Source organism: Macadamia integrifolia, chromosome 12 (assembly GCF_013358625.1).
Source record: "Macadamia integrifolia cultivar HAES 741 chromosome 12, SCU_Mint_v3, whole genome shotgun sequence".
NCBI classification, from domain to species: Eukaryota; Viridiplantae; Streptophyta; class Magnoliopsida; order Proteales; family Proteaceae; genus Macadamia; species Macadamia integrifolia.
The window spans coordinates 15,495,930-15,515,806 of NC_056568.1; the positions used below are offsets into that span (position 1 = coordinate 15,495,930).

Consider the following 19,877-nt stretch of genomic DNA (forward strand, 5'->3'; position numbering starts at 1 on the left):
TTGATGGGTTTTTATACAATACCGGATTATTCCGCTATTCGGCACTAACGGGCCCACTTCAAGATGTCCCGCCACATTAATCAACTCCTTAACACCTTGTTCCATCAATGTGGATGGGTTTGGGATGCACAATCGGGAGGTCTCGGGTCCCATGGCGAAATAACCCAAAACTGGCATGTGCATTCATCCTATGTTGTTCACCGGTGGATGCTCCATCCGCCGGTGACCATCAGCCGGTGAAGGCTGAACTGGTCACTTTGTATGGAGATCTCTCCTCAGTCTAAGTGGGGCCTTCTCCAGGGTTTCTAGTGTGTGTGACGTTCAATTGACCTTTCCCTTCGGGTCCGAAATCCCTTCCAATTACTTAAGCATGGGTAGCAGGTGCAAGTGGGGTCACCCTTCCTTCCTCGACAAAAGACGGATGCAACCTAGTGCTCACTGGTACTGATGTCCTTTGGTGCCGCACCTGAACATTAAAATAGGGAGTTTCAAGGTTCGGGTATAACACCTATTCCCCAAGCTTCATCACTCCCTCCCCTCCTCTAGATCGACTGAAGGGGCACATCATATACTCTGTCTTCGTTCTGCTTAACCTAAAACCTCTTGATTCCAAGTTTGATCTCCATAGCTCCAGTTTAGTATTAATCCCGTCCACAGTTTCATTTATCAGCACAATATCATCAGCAAATAGCATACACCACAAAACCGGGTCTTGTATGTGCCTGGTTAGGTCATCCAGAATGAGTGCAAACCGATAAGGACTTAGAGCAGATCCTTGGTGTAACCCAATTGTGATTGGGAATTCGTTACATTGCCCCTCTGTCGTTTTGACAGTCGTCACCTCTCCCTCGTACGTGTCCTTAATTTTATCTACATATTTACTTGGACCCCTCTTCTCAAAGACATGCCAAATTAGCTCTCTCGGAACTCTATCGTATGTTTCTCTAGGTCAATAAAGACCATATGTAGGTCCTTTTTGTGGGTTCTAAAAACTTCTATGAGCCTCCTTAGGAGGTAAACTTACAATCATTATATAGGAAAATAAAGACATAAAATTAGAACCCAACTGAAATAGAAACTAGCCTCAACTAGGAATCAAGTCATAAAAAGAAACAAGGTCTAAACTGATTCTAACTCCTAAGTTCCCACTTTGTGAAAAAAAAAAAATTGAACTACTACTAATTACTTCCACCTCGTGTTGGACCAAAACCTTGGGCTAGACCAGTTCTTCTTAACTCTTTCCTTCCAAAGCCGGTCATGCTAGTCCAACCAGTCAAGTGCAACTGTATCTGCATCACATTGTGGTTTGTTTCCCTATGATTTGCTTGCTTTGACATTTGTGTGGGTAGTGTGAATGTGTGATCATAGTGACACGTTGCAAGTTGACTAATTCGTTTAGGAAAAGTATTTTTTGAGTGTCACTTATTCACCCCCCTCTTAGTGAGCCCTTTGAGTTCAACAATAAGTTTGTCAGTTTTTTATTAAATCAAGGAATGTGGTTGATGGTGGGGGACCCTGTACGCTAGAGTGTGCAGAAAGAGGATAAGTGAACCTAGTTGGATCCTTATGGAAGGAATTACAAATAATTACAATTGATAGAGCTAAAGTGCTGACTTAAAGTGGAGAGAGAATCGAAGAATTAAGCTGAAAAGAAACTGAAATTGCTAATGAGAAAATTGGAATCCCTGAAACTCTCCGTGTTTGGACCTGTTGTCTCCTTGAGACTTGATAACTCTGAACAACATCCAAAATCTGAAATCTAAGGCTCACTGAAATTTGACTTGCCAAAAAAGGAAAAAGGATAATAATGATAATAATAATATTATAATAATTAAAATAGCAAAAGAATAGTAAAAATAATCTTAGAAGGTATATCTGAGCATTTGTGGTACTGAAGTTCTTCAAAATGTTTGTGGAGACATCATTATCAGCTACTTCTATGGATATGATGTATTATCCTTCAGAACTGCATGCTAACATTTTATATGATGTTATTGAATGTTCCTTTTGGATCTGCTGACCATTTTAATGCTCTATGAGGATGATTTTAATGCTCTATGAGGATGTTGGGAATTAGGTTTTGATTTGTATTTTAAGCTCTCTGAAAATACCACACCTTGAGAACTTTTCTGGAACTACCAGTACTAAAAATTGGACAACTGGAGATGGTGAGTTCCTGCTTGGGTTTCATGTAGAGGGCCTGTTACTTTTTGTCTATGAACATGGGAACAGAGGGCCTGTTCACTCTTTTTCTACCTTATTTTTGTCTATGAACATGGGAACGGAGGGCCTGTTCACTCTTTTTCTACCTTATGGGTATTTTGTGGGTGAAGAACATGTGGAAGTTAAAGGTGAAACTGTTTTTCTGCCTTGATTGGTAGTGCACACTATTGTCGAGTAGGTCATCTGGTTTTTCACCCTATATATTGCCTTGTCCTTGTACCTACTTGATGTAAGACTAGAATCACAAGTGATCCTAACCCCAGGTAGGATCTGAAATTCTGGCTGAATAGAGAAGATTTCGATTATCCACAAAGCGTAGCTCAGATGGAGCTGAAACTTGGAATAGATGAAGAGGTCCCATATGGGTCAATGAACCCTCAAAAGATGAGACAATTCCGATGGTTGAATTGAGAGATATGTTGTAGACATGAATTAGGAAACTTTTGACCATTCTTCAGAAACTAGGGTTTCTGGCATCGGATGATCCTCAAAATTGGAGGGAAGATCCCTTATATGCTGCATAAGAATCCTTTAGAAGATGAGCCTCAACTGATGGATGCTTGGGAAGTTATGCTTGAGGAATGAAAAAGGAAACTATTTGGTGATTCACAGTAGCAGCTGCTTCAATCCATGAATGGCCTCCAAACTCTGGTTGAATTCCCCTCTTGATGCACCTGAACAACCCTAAAAAGAGGGCCTGAAGTTGATCTTCTGGCTGGAAGATAGGAGGACTTGAATGGTACATCGAAACCCTAACAGGTTTGGCTTGATTGTGGCTGCAAGTTTGCCTTTTGATCTTCAATCTTGCTGATGTGCTTGTAAGTCTAATAATGATCTTACAGCACCGAAAAAGAAAGGAAAAAACAAAGACAAAAAGGAATTTGATGGAGGGGTTGAGAAGGGGGGAGAAGAATTAGTGAATGGGTATCTCACCTAACTGCGTACCACAACACAACAACATAAGCGATCTTTTTTTGTTTCACTCAAATCTGCCTTTTCATTATTAATTGATGGGCGCCAAATAGCCTTACATTGCTTTGACACAAAGACAACAAAAAAAGAAATTAATGGACTGAAATAAAACTTTCTAATTTGTGTCTAACTTGCTAATTAAGCTAAACCGAATTAGAAACTAACAACTGAACTCAAAAGGAAATTAGCCTAAGTTACATGATAGGAAACTAACTTAAGAAACTAAAACTAGAAAAAATTTCCTAACTTAACTTCTAGCTTGCTAACCAAGTAATAATAAGTTAGAAACTAACATAAGACAATAAAGGACTATTCTATAATATTAAAACTAACTTTGGCTACTTGTTAACACAAAAAGGAAACAAAAAAGGGACCAAATTACTGTTCACGTGAACAGTAAATTCTGGATTTGGGTTGGATTGATGGGCCAACGTTGGAGCTTGCTGGTCTGGTTTGATGGAATCAACAGCCCCCTTCTTTTGCAGGCTCGATCTACATCACTATTTTACTTTAATAATACGTGAACTTTAATGTGCCCACCTGATTCTTAATACTATCCGGATTGGGGCTTCACTGCTTTTAGTTATATGGTATTCCAGACTTGTCAACTCACCAGCTGGAAATCTGTGTCAATAATGGATTCCACAAATGGCCGAAATCCCCCCCCTCTAAAAAATGAAGAATATAAAGACCAGTAGCCTCAGTTGTCAGAAAAATGAAAAAAAAAAATAAAAATTGAAAAAGACAAAGAACAGCAGCAGCAGGGAGCATGAGGAAGAGGTTTGAGTTCCTCTATTTTGCATCACTCTAAAAAGAAGAAGGTCATACCCGGTGCACGAGGCTCCCACATGTGCGAGGTCCGGAGAGGTGAGAACTACGCAGCCTTACACCGAGAATGTCGAGAGGCTATTTTGACCGCTTGACCATCAGGTTGCAAATTCGTTTCTTACCGTTGGACCAAGCGGGCCTCTTTCTGCATCACTCTTTGTCTCATATATTCTCTCTCCTTGATAACATATCTAATGTTTTGGTACACCTAGGGGTTATATAGAATACCTAACCTCCACGGCCTTAGCCATGGACCCTGACCGAAAACCCTCTATTTTCTGTTCTATTGCTATGATTTATAGTGTTCACTTTGCTGATAGGATTTTGTGCGTAAAATACATGCACTTTTTTTTCCTTTTCTTAAAGAAGAAAATTATGGGTTTCTGCAGGGAGAGAGAAAAATTTCTGTCCTTATCGGCATCACGATTGTTTTCATGCTCCACGTGGTTGGTGTTTACTGGTGGTTTCGAAATGAAGATCTTCTATATCCATTGATCATGCTTCCTCCAAAAGCAATACCACCTTTCTGGCATGCTATATTCATGATAATGGTGAATGGTATGGAGTTGACTTTTCCCTAGATTATGGCTACAAATATCTTCCCAGTTATATAATTAGTGTCTTCATTAAATCAGTTTACTGAGTTTTGTTTTTTTTGTTTTTTTGATGCTGTGCTCCTTTCTTTTCTGTCATTGTCATTAATATTTTGTCTTTTGCATGAATCCATATAGTCGACCCCATTTAGTTGGGATATGGCTTTGTTGTTGTTGATTGGTGGTCTGGTTTTACTGTGGGTCCAAGAAGTTTAGTGGTCTGAAAGTTAGAATAAAAGTTACAGTTACATATAGTATTTATTGTTACAAAAGCATTTCGTGTGATGTAAAGGCACTGATAGCAAAATATGGGTTTTGGGGGTTCAGATCTTGCTTCTAATGCTTTTTATGCAAATGCTTATAAATTTGAACGCACACATTCTTCAGGTTGCAGTCCAATTAACTGGTTCAAGTACTGCAATTGTTGTTGAGGTTGTTGGAGTGGATGGTCCATTGATTACTCAACATTCCGAAAGAATAAGAACAACTATGACCTGGGACCAAAATTGCCTTTCAGCAGTCACAGTCCAACCGCCTGGTCCAACAGACCATGTAAACTCTGGTCTTGTAGATTATGGAACTATTGACAGCACTTAATATTAAGTAACCTGCCTATGGATTATTTGATGAGTATATTGATACTGAAGCTCAAAAGCTGTGGATGACCTTGATGTTAATGCATTGGAGAACTTCAAGGTTCCTTCACTGTGGTATCTTGACAAATTAAATTCATGTGCATGGTGGCATCTGTCTTTATTGGCTTATCTTGGTTGTGTTTGTGAGAATTGCTTTTAAGCTGTATTGTATACAAAGATATACTTGGAGGAATACCAGGAAGACCTTACGTGAGCTCATGGTTTGAGGTCTCAGTTTCGGGCATGGTTTCGCCCAAGTTCGCAGAACCTTGTGTTTTCTATAGGCATACTCAAGGGTGGGTTTCGGTGGCCGTATGGCCAAGTTAGCCCCTAAAACTTGTCATCCAGCCTATTTTAGGCCTTCTAACCCTAGACTAGTAGTGTATGATGTAGGTGAACTCTACCCTAGGCTATTCCATACATTATCTAGTACTGCTAGATCACATAATTCAAGTAAAAGTGTGAACCAACTTAAATAAGCATCAGGAATTAAAAGATATAAAAAGTGGTTTGTTATACTTGCCATATGGATGAGTCACATATATGAGAGTGTACAATAGATAATATAGTATAGGACAATACAAGTGGATGACTCACCTTATCCTCATCCTGGAGTCCTAGATTTTCCTAGTATTGAGATGAGTGCCAGGCCAGATCATCAAAACAAAAGATATTTTTCCCTATTTGTTGGAATTTATTTAAGTTTCAGAAATTCAAATAAGGGAAAAGGCTAGGTATGCTGTGGATATACCCAGGTCTGTACTATCTCTCCTCCCCTTGGGAAAGTCCCCTATACCCCCCCATCCCAGCCCTCTCATTGGTTGAGCCACTAGCTCTAGGAAATTCGGCGGCATACCTAACCTCCTCTCTTAAAATAATTATTATGCTAATTGAGAAAAAGGCAACACTATGATGCCGTAGATCCGTCAACAGTGTCCAACATATAAAATTGGAATTCTAACAATGAGTATAAGCCTTCTTTTTTTTTCAACCGTTTTTGCAAGAAATTCTACAAAAAAATAAAATAAAATAAAAAACAGAAAATGGTCAGCCTATATCAACCCATAGATCAGTGTACATTGTATCACATATAAAAAGTACATAGTCAACAAAAAAGTATTGATCATGTTTATTCGGATAAGATAGTTTTTGAGAAATTTTTTTATTGATCATGTTTATTCGGATAAGATAGTTTTTGAGAATTTTTTTTTTACCATAAGTGTTCTTGAGAAGAAATAGAGCTCCAAGAGTTGATGATGCAGATATAGTTGCACTTACTTGGTTGGACTAGCATGACCGGCTGTGGAAGCCTAGGGCCAAGAAGAACCAGTCCAACCCAGGTTTTTGGTCCAACAAGGTCTGGTGGTAGTTAGTTTTATATTATGTCTTTTATTTCTCATGTTTGTCTTTGAGTAGGATATGTAGGAAATAGAGAAAAATGATTATGTTTCAGTGTTAGAGTCTAAGTAGGAGTAGTTTTATTATTTTCCCCTTATATACTTGCATAAACTCAATGTTTGAGAGCGGAGTGAATTTTAGTTGAATTTGGTGCCTTGTGTGTGATCCCCTCCCCCTCTTTATGCAATTTCCCTCTCTTCCTCTAAGGCTACCCCATCAATTTGGTATCAGAGCCCAATGATCCCTTACTGAAACACAACTCCATCCACCCCACTCCCCACTGTAGCCCTGCGACTCCCTTTCTCTCGCTATTCCCTACCCTTCTAATCCCTACCTTTGATTCCCAAAAAAAAAAAAGATCTCTCTTACCCATCGTCCCAACCAAAACCCCAACCCCATCCCTTCAACCCTATTGGAACCCTTGCCTTTGTTAACTTCAATCGAGGGTTCCAGCAGCACCAAAGAAAAGAAAAGAAAAAAAAGCAGCAGAGAGAAGACAAAATCGGAAGACGAGAAGAAGATAGGAACAAAAATAGAAGAAGAAGAGAGAAACAGAAGAAGAAACAGGAAGGCGAGAAGAAGGAGAAGACGAGAAGAGAGAGAGAGAGGTGGTGACATACCTGGTTACTGCTCCCACCATCGCTGGTTTCGTCTCCAAGGAGTAGGAGAACCCATTTTGTCGATAATCCAAAACCCCAACCCTTCGATTCTTTTTTATTTCTCCTTCTTAAGTCCTCTTTTTCAGAATTACCCCTTTAAGGCTTTAATTATGCTTATTTCCCCCATACCCCTCCCATTATCCTTTATCCTTATCACTTGTTATCCCATATTTTTATTTATTTCCAATTAGACCTGTGCCCCACACGTGACACACCCCTTTGCGACTTAAATTGAACTTCCTATATTTACACTTCTGCCATCACTGGAAAAAAAAGAAAAGAAAAAAAAAGAGAGTTATTTACCATTTTGACATTGCCCTTTAAACCTCTTTTATTTACTATTTACCATCATATTCAAGTGTAATCTTGTCTGACTCTACCATGGTAACTAATAATAAAGTTATTAAACAACTGGATGCTTATAAAGGAGAAACTGATGCAAAAATTGAAGCTCTTAAGACTATGATGGAATCCATGTAAGTTTCTATTGATCATTTGGTGGCGACAGATAGAGGAAAGAGTCCCATTCAATCTGGGGATTCTTCCAACACCACTCCACAGGATCCATCACTACCATTACCACCACCGCCACCACCTCATACATCGCCGCCACCACCACCTCCACCACCATATGGAACTGGTAGATATGATGGAGCAGAAAGAGCAACAAGATTGGATGTCCTTGATTTTTATGGAGAACAATCCAGAATTATGCCTTGATTGGATTCACAGCTTAGAGGCATTCTTCAGATGGTACGGTTTTCCTGAAACCCAAAAGATCTTATTTGCAGAGGCTAAACTGAAAGACATGGCCCGAGTCTGGTGGATCAAGCAACAACAACAGAACCGAACCTAAGGCATTAGTTTAGTCACTACTTGGGTTGAAATGCATGCTTCTTAAGTTTGCACAGTTGAAACAGGAGAATTTGATCATGGAAGAATATGTTGCTAGGTTTTATTATTTGGCTACTTATTCAGATTTTGAGTGTGATAAAGAAGTATTGGTGGCACAATTCTGCAATGGTTTGCACCCTTAACTTAGCTGCCCTTGCCTTTAGCCAACTGCCTACAATGGAAGATGCTATCCAAGTAGCATATCCAAGGTTTGAAATTTTGTTTCGTTTTGGTGTTTTGATGGGTTCAAAAACACCAACTCGGCAAGACCTTGGCCGTGTTGGTTTTCTCTTTTTCGATTGATTGTTTCGGTGGTCAAACGGCCATATTTTGACCTGAAACTTGGTGGAAAACTTATTTTAAGGTTAATAAACATGTTTATAACATAAAAATACAAAAATATTAGAACATGACATTGTTTTAGAGTTGCACCTTTGTCTGGCAGCAATCGTCGAACTGTTCTGAAAATTTTACCTGCTTCTTTGCTAGAACAAGATATAATGTGGTAGTAAAACAAATAAATAATGAATCTAAGATTCTAAGCCATGATCAAACATACATCAACATTAATTAACTAATATTTAGAGTATTAGAGTAATATACTATGTGACTCTAATTCACAAGTCCCAACTAAAGTCATCCATTGAGCATATTGGTTACACAATAGTACAACAGTAATCATAATGACTATCTACTATCTAGTATCTATTGGAAAGAACTATGACGGTCTGGTTGGATTCCACGCCCAGTACGATGGAGTAGATGTGCATTTTCCTTACTGCACCACAAATGCAAGCCACATCATAGTCTAAGAGAAATCAAAATGGAGTCGATGTGCTTTTTCCTCTGAATGTGTAGATCTTGTAGGAGTCCAATGGAAGTCAGAATGTGTGATGATGTGGCTAATTAGAGGCTTGTTGGAGTGTTTTTCCTTCAAAATATGCAAATTGAACCGAAACCATTGAGACAGGCGAGACAGAGTCAAAACGATATTGAAATTTTAATGAAATTTTGTATTTATAAAGCATGGAATGTATCGTTTCGGCGAAATACCAAACTGATACCGAAATACCGAAATTTTGACCGAAATATGGTACACATTGATTCGGGCCTCATGTCGTTTTGACAAAAATAAAATAAAAAAAGAGCCCAAAATATTGAAATTTTGGCGAGATTTCGAACCATAAGCATATCAAGTTGAGGAAAGTTTGAAACGTTTATACAATCAGAGGCCATTTACAGATGCTTTTCTTAGGGGCCCTAGTTCTATTTAGGCACATTCATCTCCATAGGAAAAGTCAATTAGCAGACCACAGGCTAGTGCTTCATCTATGGTATCTTTATGACCTATTTGGCCGTATTCTCCACCTCAATATGATTCAGATATATCATCTTCACGACCTAATCATCCATACTCCTCACCTCAGCGTGGTTATGACAGGGACTCAGTATTTTCAAAGGAGGCTATTCAATGTTTCTCATGCAAGGGGTGCGGGCATAGAGCTAATCAATGTCCTAACCGGTTATTAGCATACATCGACAAGGACAATTTTACACCCTATGCATAAGAAGAGCAACTGAAAACAGGAACAGTTAATTTGGAGGCTGAATGAGATCGTGATCCTAATGAGATTAATGATGGTGACAGTGATGGTGAGCCTCAACAGTTCTATGTGATTCGTTCTCTTTTGACTACACAGAGGATTCCCGAGGAGGACTATTGGTGCAGTAACAGTATCTTTCAGACCAGTGTGCGATGCAATGATAGCTTGTGTAATATGGTGATTGACCCCGCCAGTTCTACCAATGTTGTTACTGAAGATGCTGTATGCAAGTTGGGTCTGAAAACTGAGCCTCATCCGAACCCCTACAAGGTTGGGTGGATGAACAACAATAATTTGAAAATTCATGAAAGGTGTTTGCTCACGTATTCCATTGGTGGACTGATTGATCAGGTTCAGTGTGATATTCTCCCTCCCTGTTTGGATTTGTGCAATATTTGATTGTGTGATCCCTTCCTTTCCCTACCCCCTAAGGCTTTCTCCATCAATTGGATTCTCCCTCTGAAAGTCTGTCACATTCTTTTGGGTCGCCCATGGTTGTTCGACAAGAAAGCTAAGCATTATGAAAATGAGAATACATACTCTTTTCAGCATGGTGGCCTTGAGATGAAGTTCCTTCCAGCAAAGGATCTTCCCCATCTCAAGCTCAAGAGGACAGTTAGAACTTTTTTCCTTCAGCGCATCGACTCTGAAGGAATTCTTGGACCTCATCCAAACTCGATAGAGTCGTGTTCTTTTCAGAAGAGGAGAGTTGATGCAAATACAGTTGCACTTACCTGGTTGGACCAGCATGACCGGCTATAGAAGCCTAGGCCCAAGAAGAACCCGTCCAACAAGGGCTAGTAGCAGTTAGTTTTATATTATGTTTTTTATTTCTCATGTTTGTCTTTGAGTAAGATACGTAGGAAATAAAGAAATAGGATATGTTTCAGCGTTAGAGTTTAAGGCATCGTTTAATAACATTTCTGTTGTTTCTGTGTCGATAAAAAACAGAAACAACTTTTTATGTTTCTAGAAACAAAAACGGATTTTTTGGTGTTTGATAAACCTGTTTCTCAGAACGTTTTTTGCAGATATAATGCCACTAAAAAACCTAATAGTATCATCGGATGCCCAAAAGAGAGAGAGGGTTCAGTTGCCTCTTTTTAGGTTTAAATAGTTGACAGATTTATCGGGCACAACAACCTCTTTTTTTTTTTTTTTTTTTTTTTTTTTTCTCTCATTCATTTATAAAATTGTAAATAGACATAAATTTTGATTTATGTTTCTAAAAATGGGTGAAACGGAACAACTTTATCAAACGCTTTTTAGGTTGTTTCTCCGTTTCTGGGAACAAGAAAACGTAGAAACGATAGAAACAGAATGTTGTCAAACGGTGCCTAAGTAGGAGTAGTCTTATTATCCCTTTATATACTTGCATAAACTCCATGTTTGAGAGTAGAGTGAATTTTATTTTAGAATTAGTTGAATTTGGTGCCTTGTGTGTGATCCCCTCCCCCCTCTTTACGCGATTTCCCTCTCTTCCCTAAGGCTACCCCATCAGTTGATGTTGAAGTATTAATCTTCAGTCTCCAATTGTTGAAGTTGACAATCTCCACTGTATCAGTGAGATTTGGCAAGAAGAAGCACCAAAATCCTAAGTCAAGTGGGGTAGAATGGCGAGATTCCCATTGAAATGAGGTATAAAACCCCACATGACTTGGTCTGGTTCGATCGAGTTGCGTCGAACTAAAAATTGAACTAAGATCCCAATCGAGATAATGCATGTTTTGTATATCGCTTATGATCTCAACTTGCCAAGCCAAAAAAACAAGAAAATAGTGAGATTTTGACAAGACCTTGAACCATGGGTGGTCAGCTCAAGCTTGGTCCTAGAGCAGGCACGATTGGACAACTGGATTTGTTGGACTTAGACTGCCCAAAAAAATGCCAGACCAAAAGCCATTGTTCTGTTTAATTTGCTTTGAACTTGGAACCTCCTGTAAGCAAGAAATACCTTAACAGTGATCTATGAAGTAGATTGTAATTTCAAAAATACTTTGTTCATACGTATTTCTTCATGTGCATGAGGTTCAATGTGATGGCTGTTTTGAAGATGTCTTTCTCTAGTTTTTTGAAGAAAAATATAATGGGTGAGACATTTCACTTAATGCAAGTTATATGAGGTTAAGACTTTAAAAGCTTTTTTTTTTTTTTTTTTTTTTTTTTTGGGTTGAATAAGAATTTCATTACCAAAATGGGAAACGGGGAAGGAATATACAGCCCGTAGGGGCAAAACAAAAGAAGGGGGCAGACAATTACAGGGGAGGGGAGGGAAGAATGGAGGGGGGAGGTCCTAGGAGACAACAGTGGGCCTGTTCTTTGGGGAATCTCTAACATGGCGAGGCTGAAGCATCTTTAATTTGGAACTAACCTCAAAGAAGATGGCTTTCCAAATCAAGTCAAAAGAGCGAGAGTTAGAAGTCTTATCTTCGGAGGGTTCGCTCCATCCAAATATGGCTACTAATAGTGGGACAAAAAGCAAGCTTACCAGCCGTGTCACAAATAGAGGGACCCTTGTAGGTCATGTAAAGTCAAATCCATTCCCTATGGAGAGGGAGAGTACATCTTCTGCTATGCCAGTAGGTGCTGAGGACTTTTTTCAAATAGAGGAAGAGAAGGGACATTAAAAAAAGGATAGGTGATTTATGTCTTCGATACCATTCCAGCAAAAGCAATAGGAGCTGGAAACATGAATTTGGTTGTGAATAAAAAAGGATTAGGTTGAGAGGCAATTGGAGAGAGCTCTCCACTCAATGAAACTGTGCCTAGGAAAATGACCAATAAACCAAACAATCTTCCACCAAGGGGCTACAGGAAAATGTGAACGAATATAATTCCAAGCTGAGGAGGAGCAAAAGGAACCCGAGGGGGAAGAAAGCCAAGTGACTTCGTCTCCTCTGCCATAGTGACCGGGGGGATAGGGGGAAGGTGAGGACACCGGAGGGGCCCATGACCTATTGGAGATGATGGAGGCGACAATGTAGTCTTTGCTAATGCCCGAGGGATAGGTAGCTCATGGCCAATCTCAAAGAGCACACCAGAAGGGTGCCAATTGTCCATCCGAAAGGAAGTGGAGAGGCCATCATAGATCGAAGTTGTAATGGCGCGAATAGCCAAAGGCTGGAGGCTAAGAATGCCTCTCCAGACCCAGGAAGTGTTGGGATTGGGGGGGACAATCGAAAGAGAGTCTTTGCGGAGAAGCATGTAGACCCAGGAGACCTAGATGTTTTTGTGCTTGGGAAACAATCTTCCATATCAGCTTGCGGATCCCCGCAGTGTTGACATCTATAATCCTTCGAATTCCCAAGCCTCCTTCTTGCCTAGGGAGGCAAACCTTAGACCTATTATACCCAATGGATCATTGAGAGGGGGGTGAATTAGTGATGTCTAAAAACGATCCTCACAAATTGTCTCACGTGCACACTCGTCAGTTAATACCTGAAAGCAAATCACAAACCACAACACAAAGAGATACGTGGTTCGGCAGTGTGCCTACATCCACAAAGTAAATGACCGTTTGAGCTACAACTCAAATCCGGCCTTAGTAATTCGACTGCACCCACAATCAAGAGCACCAACCCCAATTTGTATCGCACCCACGACAAAGGAGCACTGGCCCTTTTACAAGAATCAACACATCACCTACTGTATTTGGAGCTACAACCCCAACTACGCTTGTCATGCACCCACGCGATAGCGTTTACAACCAATCACCAATAAGCAGAGGTTTGCAATAAAAACCCTTGAACATCCAGTCTACCCACAACCCAAGAATAGACTTACATTCAATAGAAATCAAAATTTAAACAAATAATGCACCCACTTTGATTTCTTGGTCTTCAATCTATGCACACCTTCTCAGACAAGGTGTATTTCAGGCAACTTCAAATAACAACCAATAACTTCCTTCACAGATCCAAATTAAAGATGAATGAAATGGCAGCACTTCAATTTCAAAAAATTTGGAGTCAAAGCAGTAAGAATGAACCAAAAGATATGATCAGCAAACTCTCTCAATCTGTTGCTCGCCCTCTCTTTCTAAAATTTTCTACCTGCCTTCCTTGCCTTTTTTTTTCATATGAGGAAGACCTCTTTTTATACCTGGCACAACCGACTTCAGAAAGTAATTCTGTATTGGAGTTCTTCTCCTAATTCCTTTTGATCTCAAATATGATATTTCCCCTTTTTATTTGGACTGTACTTGGGATGTACGCATGAGAGACTCCTCTTGATAGCGGCTGCTTTCTCTTTCTACTTCTTTCTTTCTAATCTGAGTTAATAACAGCACACGTAAACGGATCCAGCAAGGCTGATTTTCTAGAAGTCCAACTGAATTGAGGATTCTTCTTTTTGACTGGTAATATTAGAAAGAAGAGAGACTCCTTGCTGTCCTATATCAGTGAAAACTCTTTTTGCTGCCCACTTATAAGAAGGTTACTTGTTGGACTCCAACTCTTGGAAAAATAACATATTTCTTTTTCTTTTCTTGTTATAAAGCATAGGGTATCCACGCATGGCTTGGGAATCATAATCAGATTAGGATTAGAAAAGATTTACCTGCTGCATATGAGTTTCAATCACAACTAACTTCCTGAGATTTCTGGCTGAAATTATATCAAAGACGTTGAGCTGGCTACGCTGCTGAACCATTATCCATAAAGAATGTCTGAGACATTATATAAAATGCCATGATGTTGTATTGAATCAAAGCCTAGAAGCTGACTCACCATTCCACTATTTATTTGTCTAATTCAACAAATCAACTTGTCCCACTTGGCCAATACCATATAGGTCTCTACTCAAAGATTTCCTCATATCTTTAAGAGACTCTAACGTCTTTATAAAGTGCTGCTGAATTGAAAAACCAAGCTGGTCAAAGGTTCAACTCAAATGGTCTATAGAAAACCAGAATTGGTTTGGTTTGTATTGAACTATTGAACCATGATCAATCATATTTAAATATTTGACTGAACCAGATTAAATCCGTAAGACCATACAAATGTGGATGAACCAAGATATTGAGCCATAGTACGAAAATTGACCCATCAAGGGTCTAATCATTGAATTACTTGAATTGAAGATGAACCATGTAGTTGTCTTGGCACTTGTGTTGACACCAATTACAATAAGACGTGTTGCAATATGATGCTCAACACATAGATAACAAGCCCAACTGATGGGATTAAGGAATCTTGAAGTTTGTCCCCCTTTCCAAAGGAAAACACACACGAGGGATTCAATTGATTTGATGGTGGATTGAGGCAGAAGAAAGATTCTGGACCAATAGATATAGCAGGTGAAATAACAAAAAAACAATTGTGAGGCGGTGTGGACAAAAGATCCACTGATTTTGGAACAAGTTGTGGTTTAAAAAATGGAAAAGTAACTCCAGTCCCTTCAAAAGTCATGGAAACATTTCTCTTTTTTATTTTTTTTTGGGTGGGGTGAGGGAAGGTCTTCATCTTCTCTACAGCTGTTTGGTGTCTAGATTGTTTTCTCAGTCTGGTACCCTTGTCATCGGTATATTTCTTCATCTTGCCTCTCCTTCCATTTCCCATCTCTTTTTCTGTATTCCATTTTTTTTTCTCCTTTTTTTTATTTTTTATTTTTTATTTTTTATTTTTTATGACAACTTCAATCCCTCTATATGAACCGTCACCAACAATATAGAGTTAAAAAAAAAAGCGATGCAAAAATGGGCATTGGATTTTGTCCAAAATTTCAATATACAAAAGCCTTAAAACCCTTTCTGATCTTGGCAAATTGAACAGAATATAGAGTTATAGACAAGTTAAGGTAAGACGAGAAAACATAAAAGTGTTGGAGAAAAATTTTCCTTAGTGTTGTTAAGGAATTTCTTGCCGTCGTGGATCTGTAATCTCTTCTTATCACCTCAATTCACAAGGCACAGACCTCCCACTCAGCAGAGAAAGTTTATCCCCACATCGTTATCCTTCAGTTCTATGTGATATGCCTCATAATAGGACTCTTCATTTTGATGAACTTCGATGTGTTACGGATGCCAAGAAGAGAAGAAGAGCTTGTTCTTTTGAGTCCAACTGGACCTGTACTTCATGATTTGGTTCAAGTTAGACTCAAATTTAAGTCGCCAAATGTGGTATATGGGTCCTGGGCTTAAGTGTTTTTGGGTTTTTGTTGTAAAAGGCCCATTCTATATAGCCTGAAATATTATGGATTTGAGGCCTATTTTATTTATATTTTCTTAGAATTTCTAGCGACTTTCTATTTTTAAAAATTAAGCCGTAATGGGACTTTCCTTAGACTGCACATGGAGAGTTTCCTAGTACTATTAGTTTTTAGTTCTATAAATGAAGAGAAGGGTCTTCACAACTCCCTCATGATTTTGCGATCCACTCAAACCTTCGCTTGTTAGTTCTCTGAGATTCAGAGCTCCTTGCTGTGAGATGCAATGAAACCTTTGGTGGGATTCCAGGATTGGGGTTAGGTGGGATTCCTGCCGTGCAATTCCTGTGGGACTCATGAACATATCCTTCTTCTAGTTCTCTTCTTCTTCTTTTTTTCTTTCTTTCTTTCTTTCTTTTTTTTTTTTTTTTTTTTTTTCAGTCAGTTCTCTGGTCAATTTTCTACGTATTTTCTGCATATACCAGTTCTGTTCTCTTTTATCGTTTTTTCCTGCTAGTGAGTTCTGTTTCTATCAGTTGCATATTCTGTTCTGAGATTTCTAACTATTTACTTTATTTCAGAACCGTATTCTGACCATCGATTTAGTAACTACCTGTTTACTTGTTTCTGCACCTTTCCCTTGTGTGGCTGCTAGTTCAAGTTACTATTTATTATGTTTGTTCCGCCTGTCCGCTCTCTCTCTCTCTCTCTCTCTCTCTTGCTTGGTCGATCTCCTTGCCTGAATTGAGTACTGATGCACGTTGGAGCAATCAAAGGGCTGGCATTAGCTTACTCGCTTATACCTTGTTGCTTGCTTCCTTATTTTATCTATTTTATCTCTTGCTTCCCTTTCCTGTCATCGGCTACCGTAGAGTCGGCTAAAAGACTAGGGCTATAGTAACTAAACCGGTGGCTCACTTTTTCTAACTAATGGGTAAGAGGACCTGGTTACTATTTCCTTCAATTACTTATTTGGTTTCCTATTTCACTGCCTGTTCTAGCAGTTACTATTTCTGTCTTCCACTGCTTTCTAAATATGGTTTTGGTTCTACATTCTATTTCCTGGTTTGTGGTTGCTATTCTGTCAGTTACTAAATCTAAGTTTCTATTTTGGTTACCTGCTATTTTTGTGACCACCTGATAACTTAGGATCTGACCATCAAATCTGAATCAGACTTTTAGGGTTTGCTCTCTCTCCCTAACAGCCTACTTGACCAGGTTTCTGGTCACATTAGGCTTGTTGTGCTCCTGCTTAAATTAAAGCTTTGTTTTCCCGTTCCTAGACCTGTCATTGCGATTTCAGTTTTATTGGTGTTCTGAACCCTAATGCCTAGGTGACTTGGAACCAAATCAAGGGTTCATTGCAAACTTTATCCTCTACATACCTATCAAAAAGAAAAAGGGGGTGCTTCTCATGCTTGTAGAGAGTTTCTTCATTCTTTCTGGGAGCCATCTCTTTGAACAGTTTTGTTGTTTTGGCTGAATGTGCTGTTCCTTCATTCTTTGCCGTTATGCATAGATGAGTTTTTCCATTTCTATTGATATTAAAGTCTGTTTTGGGAGCATACTTTGGAATTGGTTCATTTTTTCAGACACTATGGTGCGGCAGGCAGCTATGGTTTTCAAGTGTATTCTACTGATGTATTATAAAAACAGTAGAGGCCGGAATTATCGTAAGCAGGTAACTTTTGTCCTGAAAGAGTATATTTCATGAATTACAATAAAGAACAAAGATCTCCATTTTGTATCTTCAGTTTATTTTTCCAAACCTTTCTTGGCTTATCCAGGGTCAAATGCTAACTCTAGTTGAGTATCTGCTGCTGCTGTATCGTGCTTTATTACCAACTCCTGTCTGGTACCGGTTTTTCTTGAACAAGGAGTATGGAAGCCTTTTCTCATCACTAACTACAGGGTTGTACCTAACATTTAAGCTTACGTCAGTTGTTGAGAAGGTATGAATTCCCATGAACACAATCTTTTGTGTCTGACCAATTATAATTATTTTTCGGTTGTGATTAGTTTATTGCCTATATGCTTATCCTAAGAAACTGGTTCTGAAGACCGTAGGATTTAAGTGGGGTTCGAGTGTATGTTGTCCTCTTAACTTTTCTCTGCATCTGATGTTCAGGTCCAATCATTCTTTGCTGCTTTAAAGGCATTATCTCGAAAAGAGGTCCACTATGGTTCTTATGCCACATCAGATCAGGTAGGATAAAGAGGTCCACTACTTTGGGATTTAGTTTTCTCTAGCCCAATGTCCCTAAAATTTAACCAAATTTTCAAATTGTGATATCCATTATTCTCTTTCATTATGTTAATATGATGTTTTTACTTACTTTCCTCGTCCCTTCCTGATCTAAATATGTTATGGTACTTATGTCGTGTGAAATTACATACAAGCAACGAGAAAAAAAAAAAAAAATTTGGTTCAGAAAGTAAGTTCTGGTCGCTGGCAAAATTAAATCTTCTGACTTTGTTGCATCTATATGTTTGTTGACAAATCAATGAGGAAATTGGTGAGAATGAGGATAACATTTGATACACTTCAGAAGGAGAAATGAAGTCTTTGTGCCTCATCTAGTATTGGCATCTGAAACTTGTGACCTTGGTTTTAGCATGTTCGCTACAAAACTTCCTTTGAACGAAAGTATAATTTTTTTAATATAGATTTTCAAAATTGCAGTTTAACAATTTCAATTTTTATTTTTATCTTTTAATTTTTTATTGGTAGACCTAGTTTAATATGAACACGAACTCTAAGGAAATGAAGGACTCTATCCTTCATATATAGATATAGATATTTTACAAATGGAGTTTCTTCAACCTAAGTGTTTCTGATTTGTTGGAAATTTCACCCTTTATAAATGATTCACTTTGGGATGGTGTAAGATTTATGTTTTGAGTACATTAGACAAATGTGATTATGTATAGCTCCTTACCTTTTTAATAAATTCATTATATAATCTTGCTTACAAGCATTCTAAGTTATCAGTAATTGAATGTAGGTCAATGCAGCTGGTGATCTTTGTGCTATTTGCCAGGAGAAGATGCATGCTCCAATCTTACTTCGCTGTAAACATATATTTTGTGAAGACTGTGTATCAGAGTGGTGAGTTTATCTCCTTTAGTTCTAGTTTTGTTTTCATTAGCTTTTGTCATTTATGAACAGTTAAATGACTTAATGTTAGTACTCCTTTTTGGATCTTTTGCTTGAGAATTTGCAACTGTGAGAATTGGAATGGAAACTGGGAATTTGTTTATTTGGGTACAGATTATTTAACTTTGTAAGTGGCAAATAAGAATACCCCAAAACATTGAGAGCCCCATTGAGCTGGACAGTAGTGCTTGTACATATTTTGGCATTTACAAGCTGCAACTTTGCAGGGATAACCAGCTCTTATGCTCCTGCATTTGGTATTTGTGAAATACCAGTCTGGTTAAAATATTTCGCTTCTGGTTGTCATTGAATTGCATTTGGTAACAAAGTACTTGTGGTATTCACACATACAAATAAATTACAGAATCAGAATTTGCAGATCTATTGGCTGGATGGTTGCTGAGCCAAAATGACAGGCTTGGTGCACGTTTGGATGCCCATGTCTTTGTCTAGTGATCCAATGCGAGTTCTGCATAGCTGATGCAGGCAAGATTGCTTGGTTGACCCTGAATATGCCTTATCTTGAGCTATGGATTGGTTAGATTGGGCCTGCCTCAAATATATAAGCCAGATAGTGGGTAGTTTAGGGTCAATACAAGTTTAGTAGTTCAGTTAAGTGTCTTTTATGGTTTCCTAGTTGCATTAGGAGTTTAAATCGGTTTCTATTAGAATTTAATTTTCTGTTTTGAATTTGAAGACTTGTTAGCATTTCTTAGTTAGTCTCACCTAGTGTCATTAGGAGAACTATTTGTGTCTACTTGTGCCAAGGT

The 19,877-nt window shown here is 38.6% G+C and overlaps 1 protein-coding gene across 2 annotated transcripts in view; it reads left to right on the forward strand.

Annotated features, from left to right (window-relative positions):
• The window catches only part of LOC122058364 (RING finger and transmembrane domain-containing protein 2-like), a 36,959-nt gene that overhangs the window by 12,666 nt on the left and 4,416 nt on the right, over positions 1 to 19,877 (forward strand). For both annotated transcript variants that reach the window (XM_042621021.1, XM_042621020.1), the window contains exons 3-7: positions 4,413 to 4,581; positions 17,543 to 17,631; positions 17,738 to 17,902; positions 18,079 to 18,156; positions 18,956 to 19,059. In XM_042621021.1, coding sequence (XP_042476955.1) covers positions 4,413 to 4,581; positions 17,543 to 17,631; positions 17,738 to 17,902; positions 18,079 to 18,156; positions 18,956 to 19,059 — 605 coding nt within the window. The remainder of the gene's footprint in view (positions 1 to 4,412; positions 4,582 to 17,542; positions 17,632 to 17,737; positions 17,903 to 18,078; positions 18,157 to 18,955; positions 19,060 to 19,877) is intronic.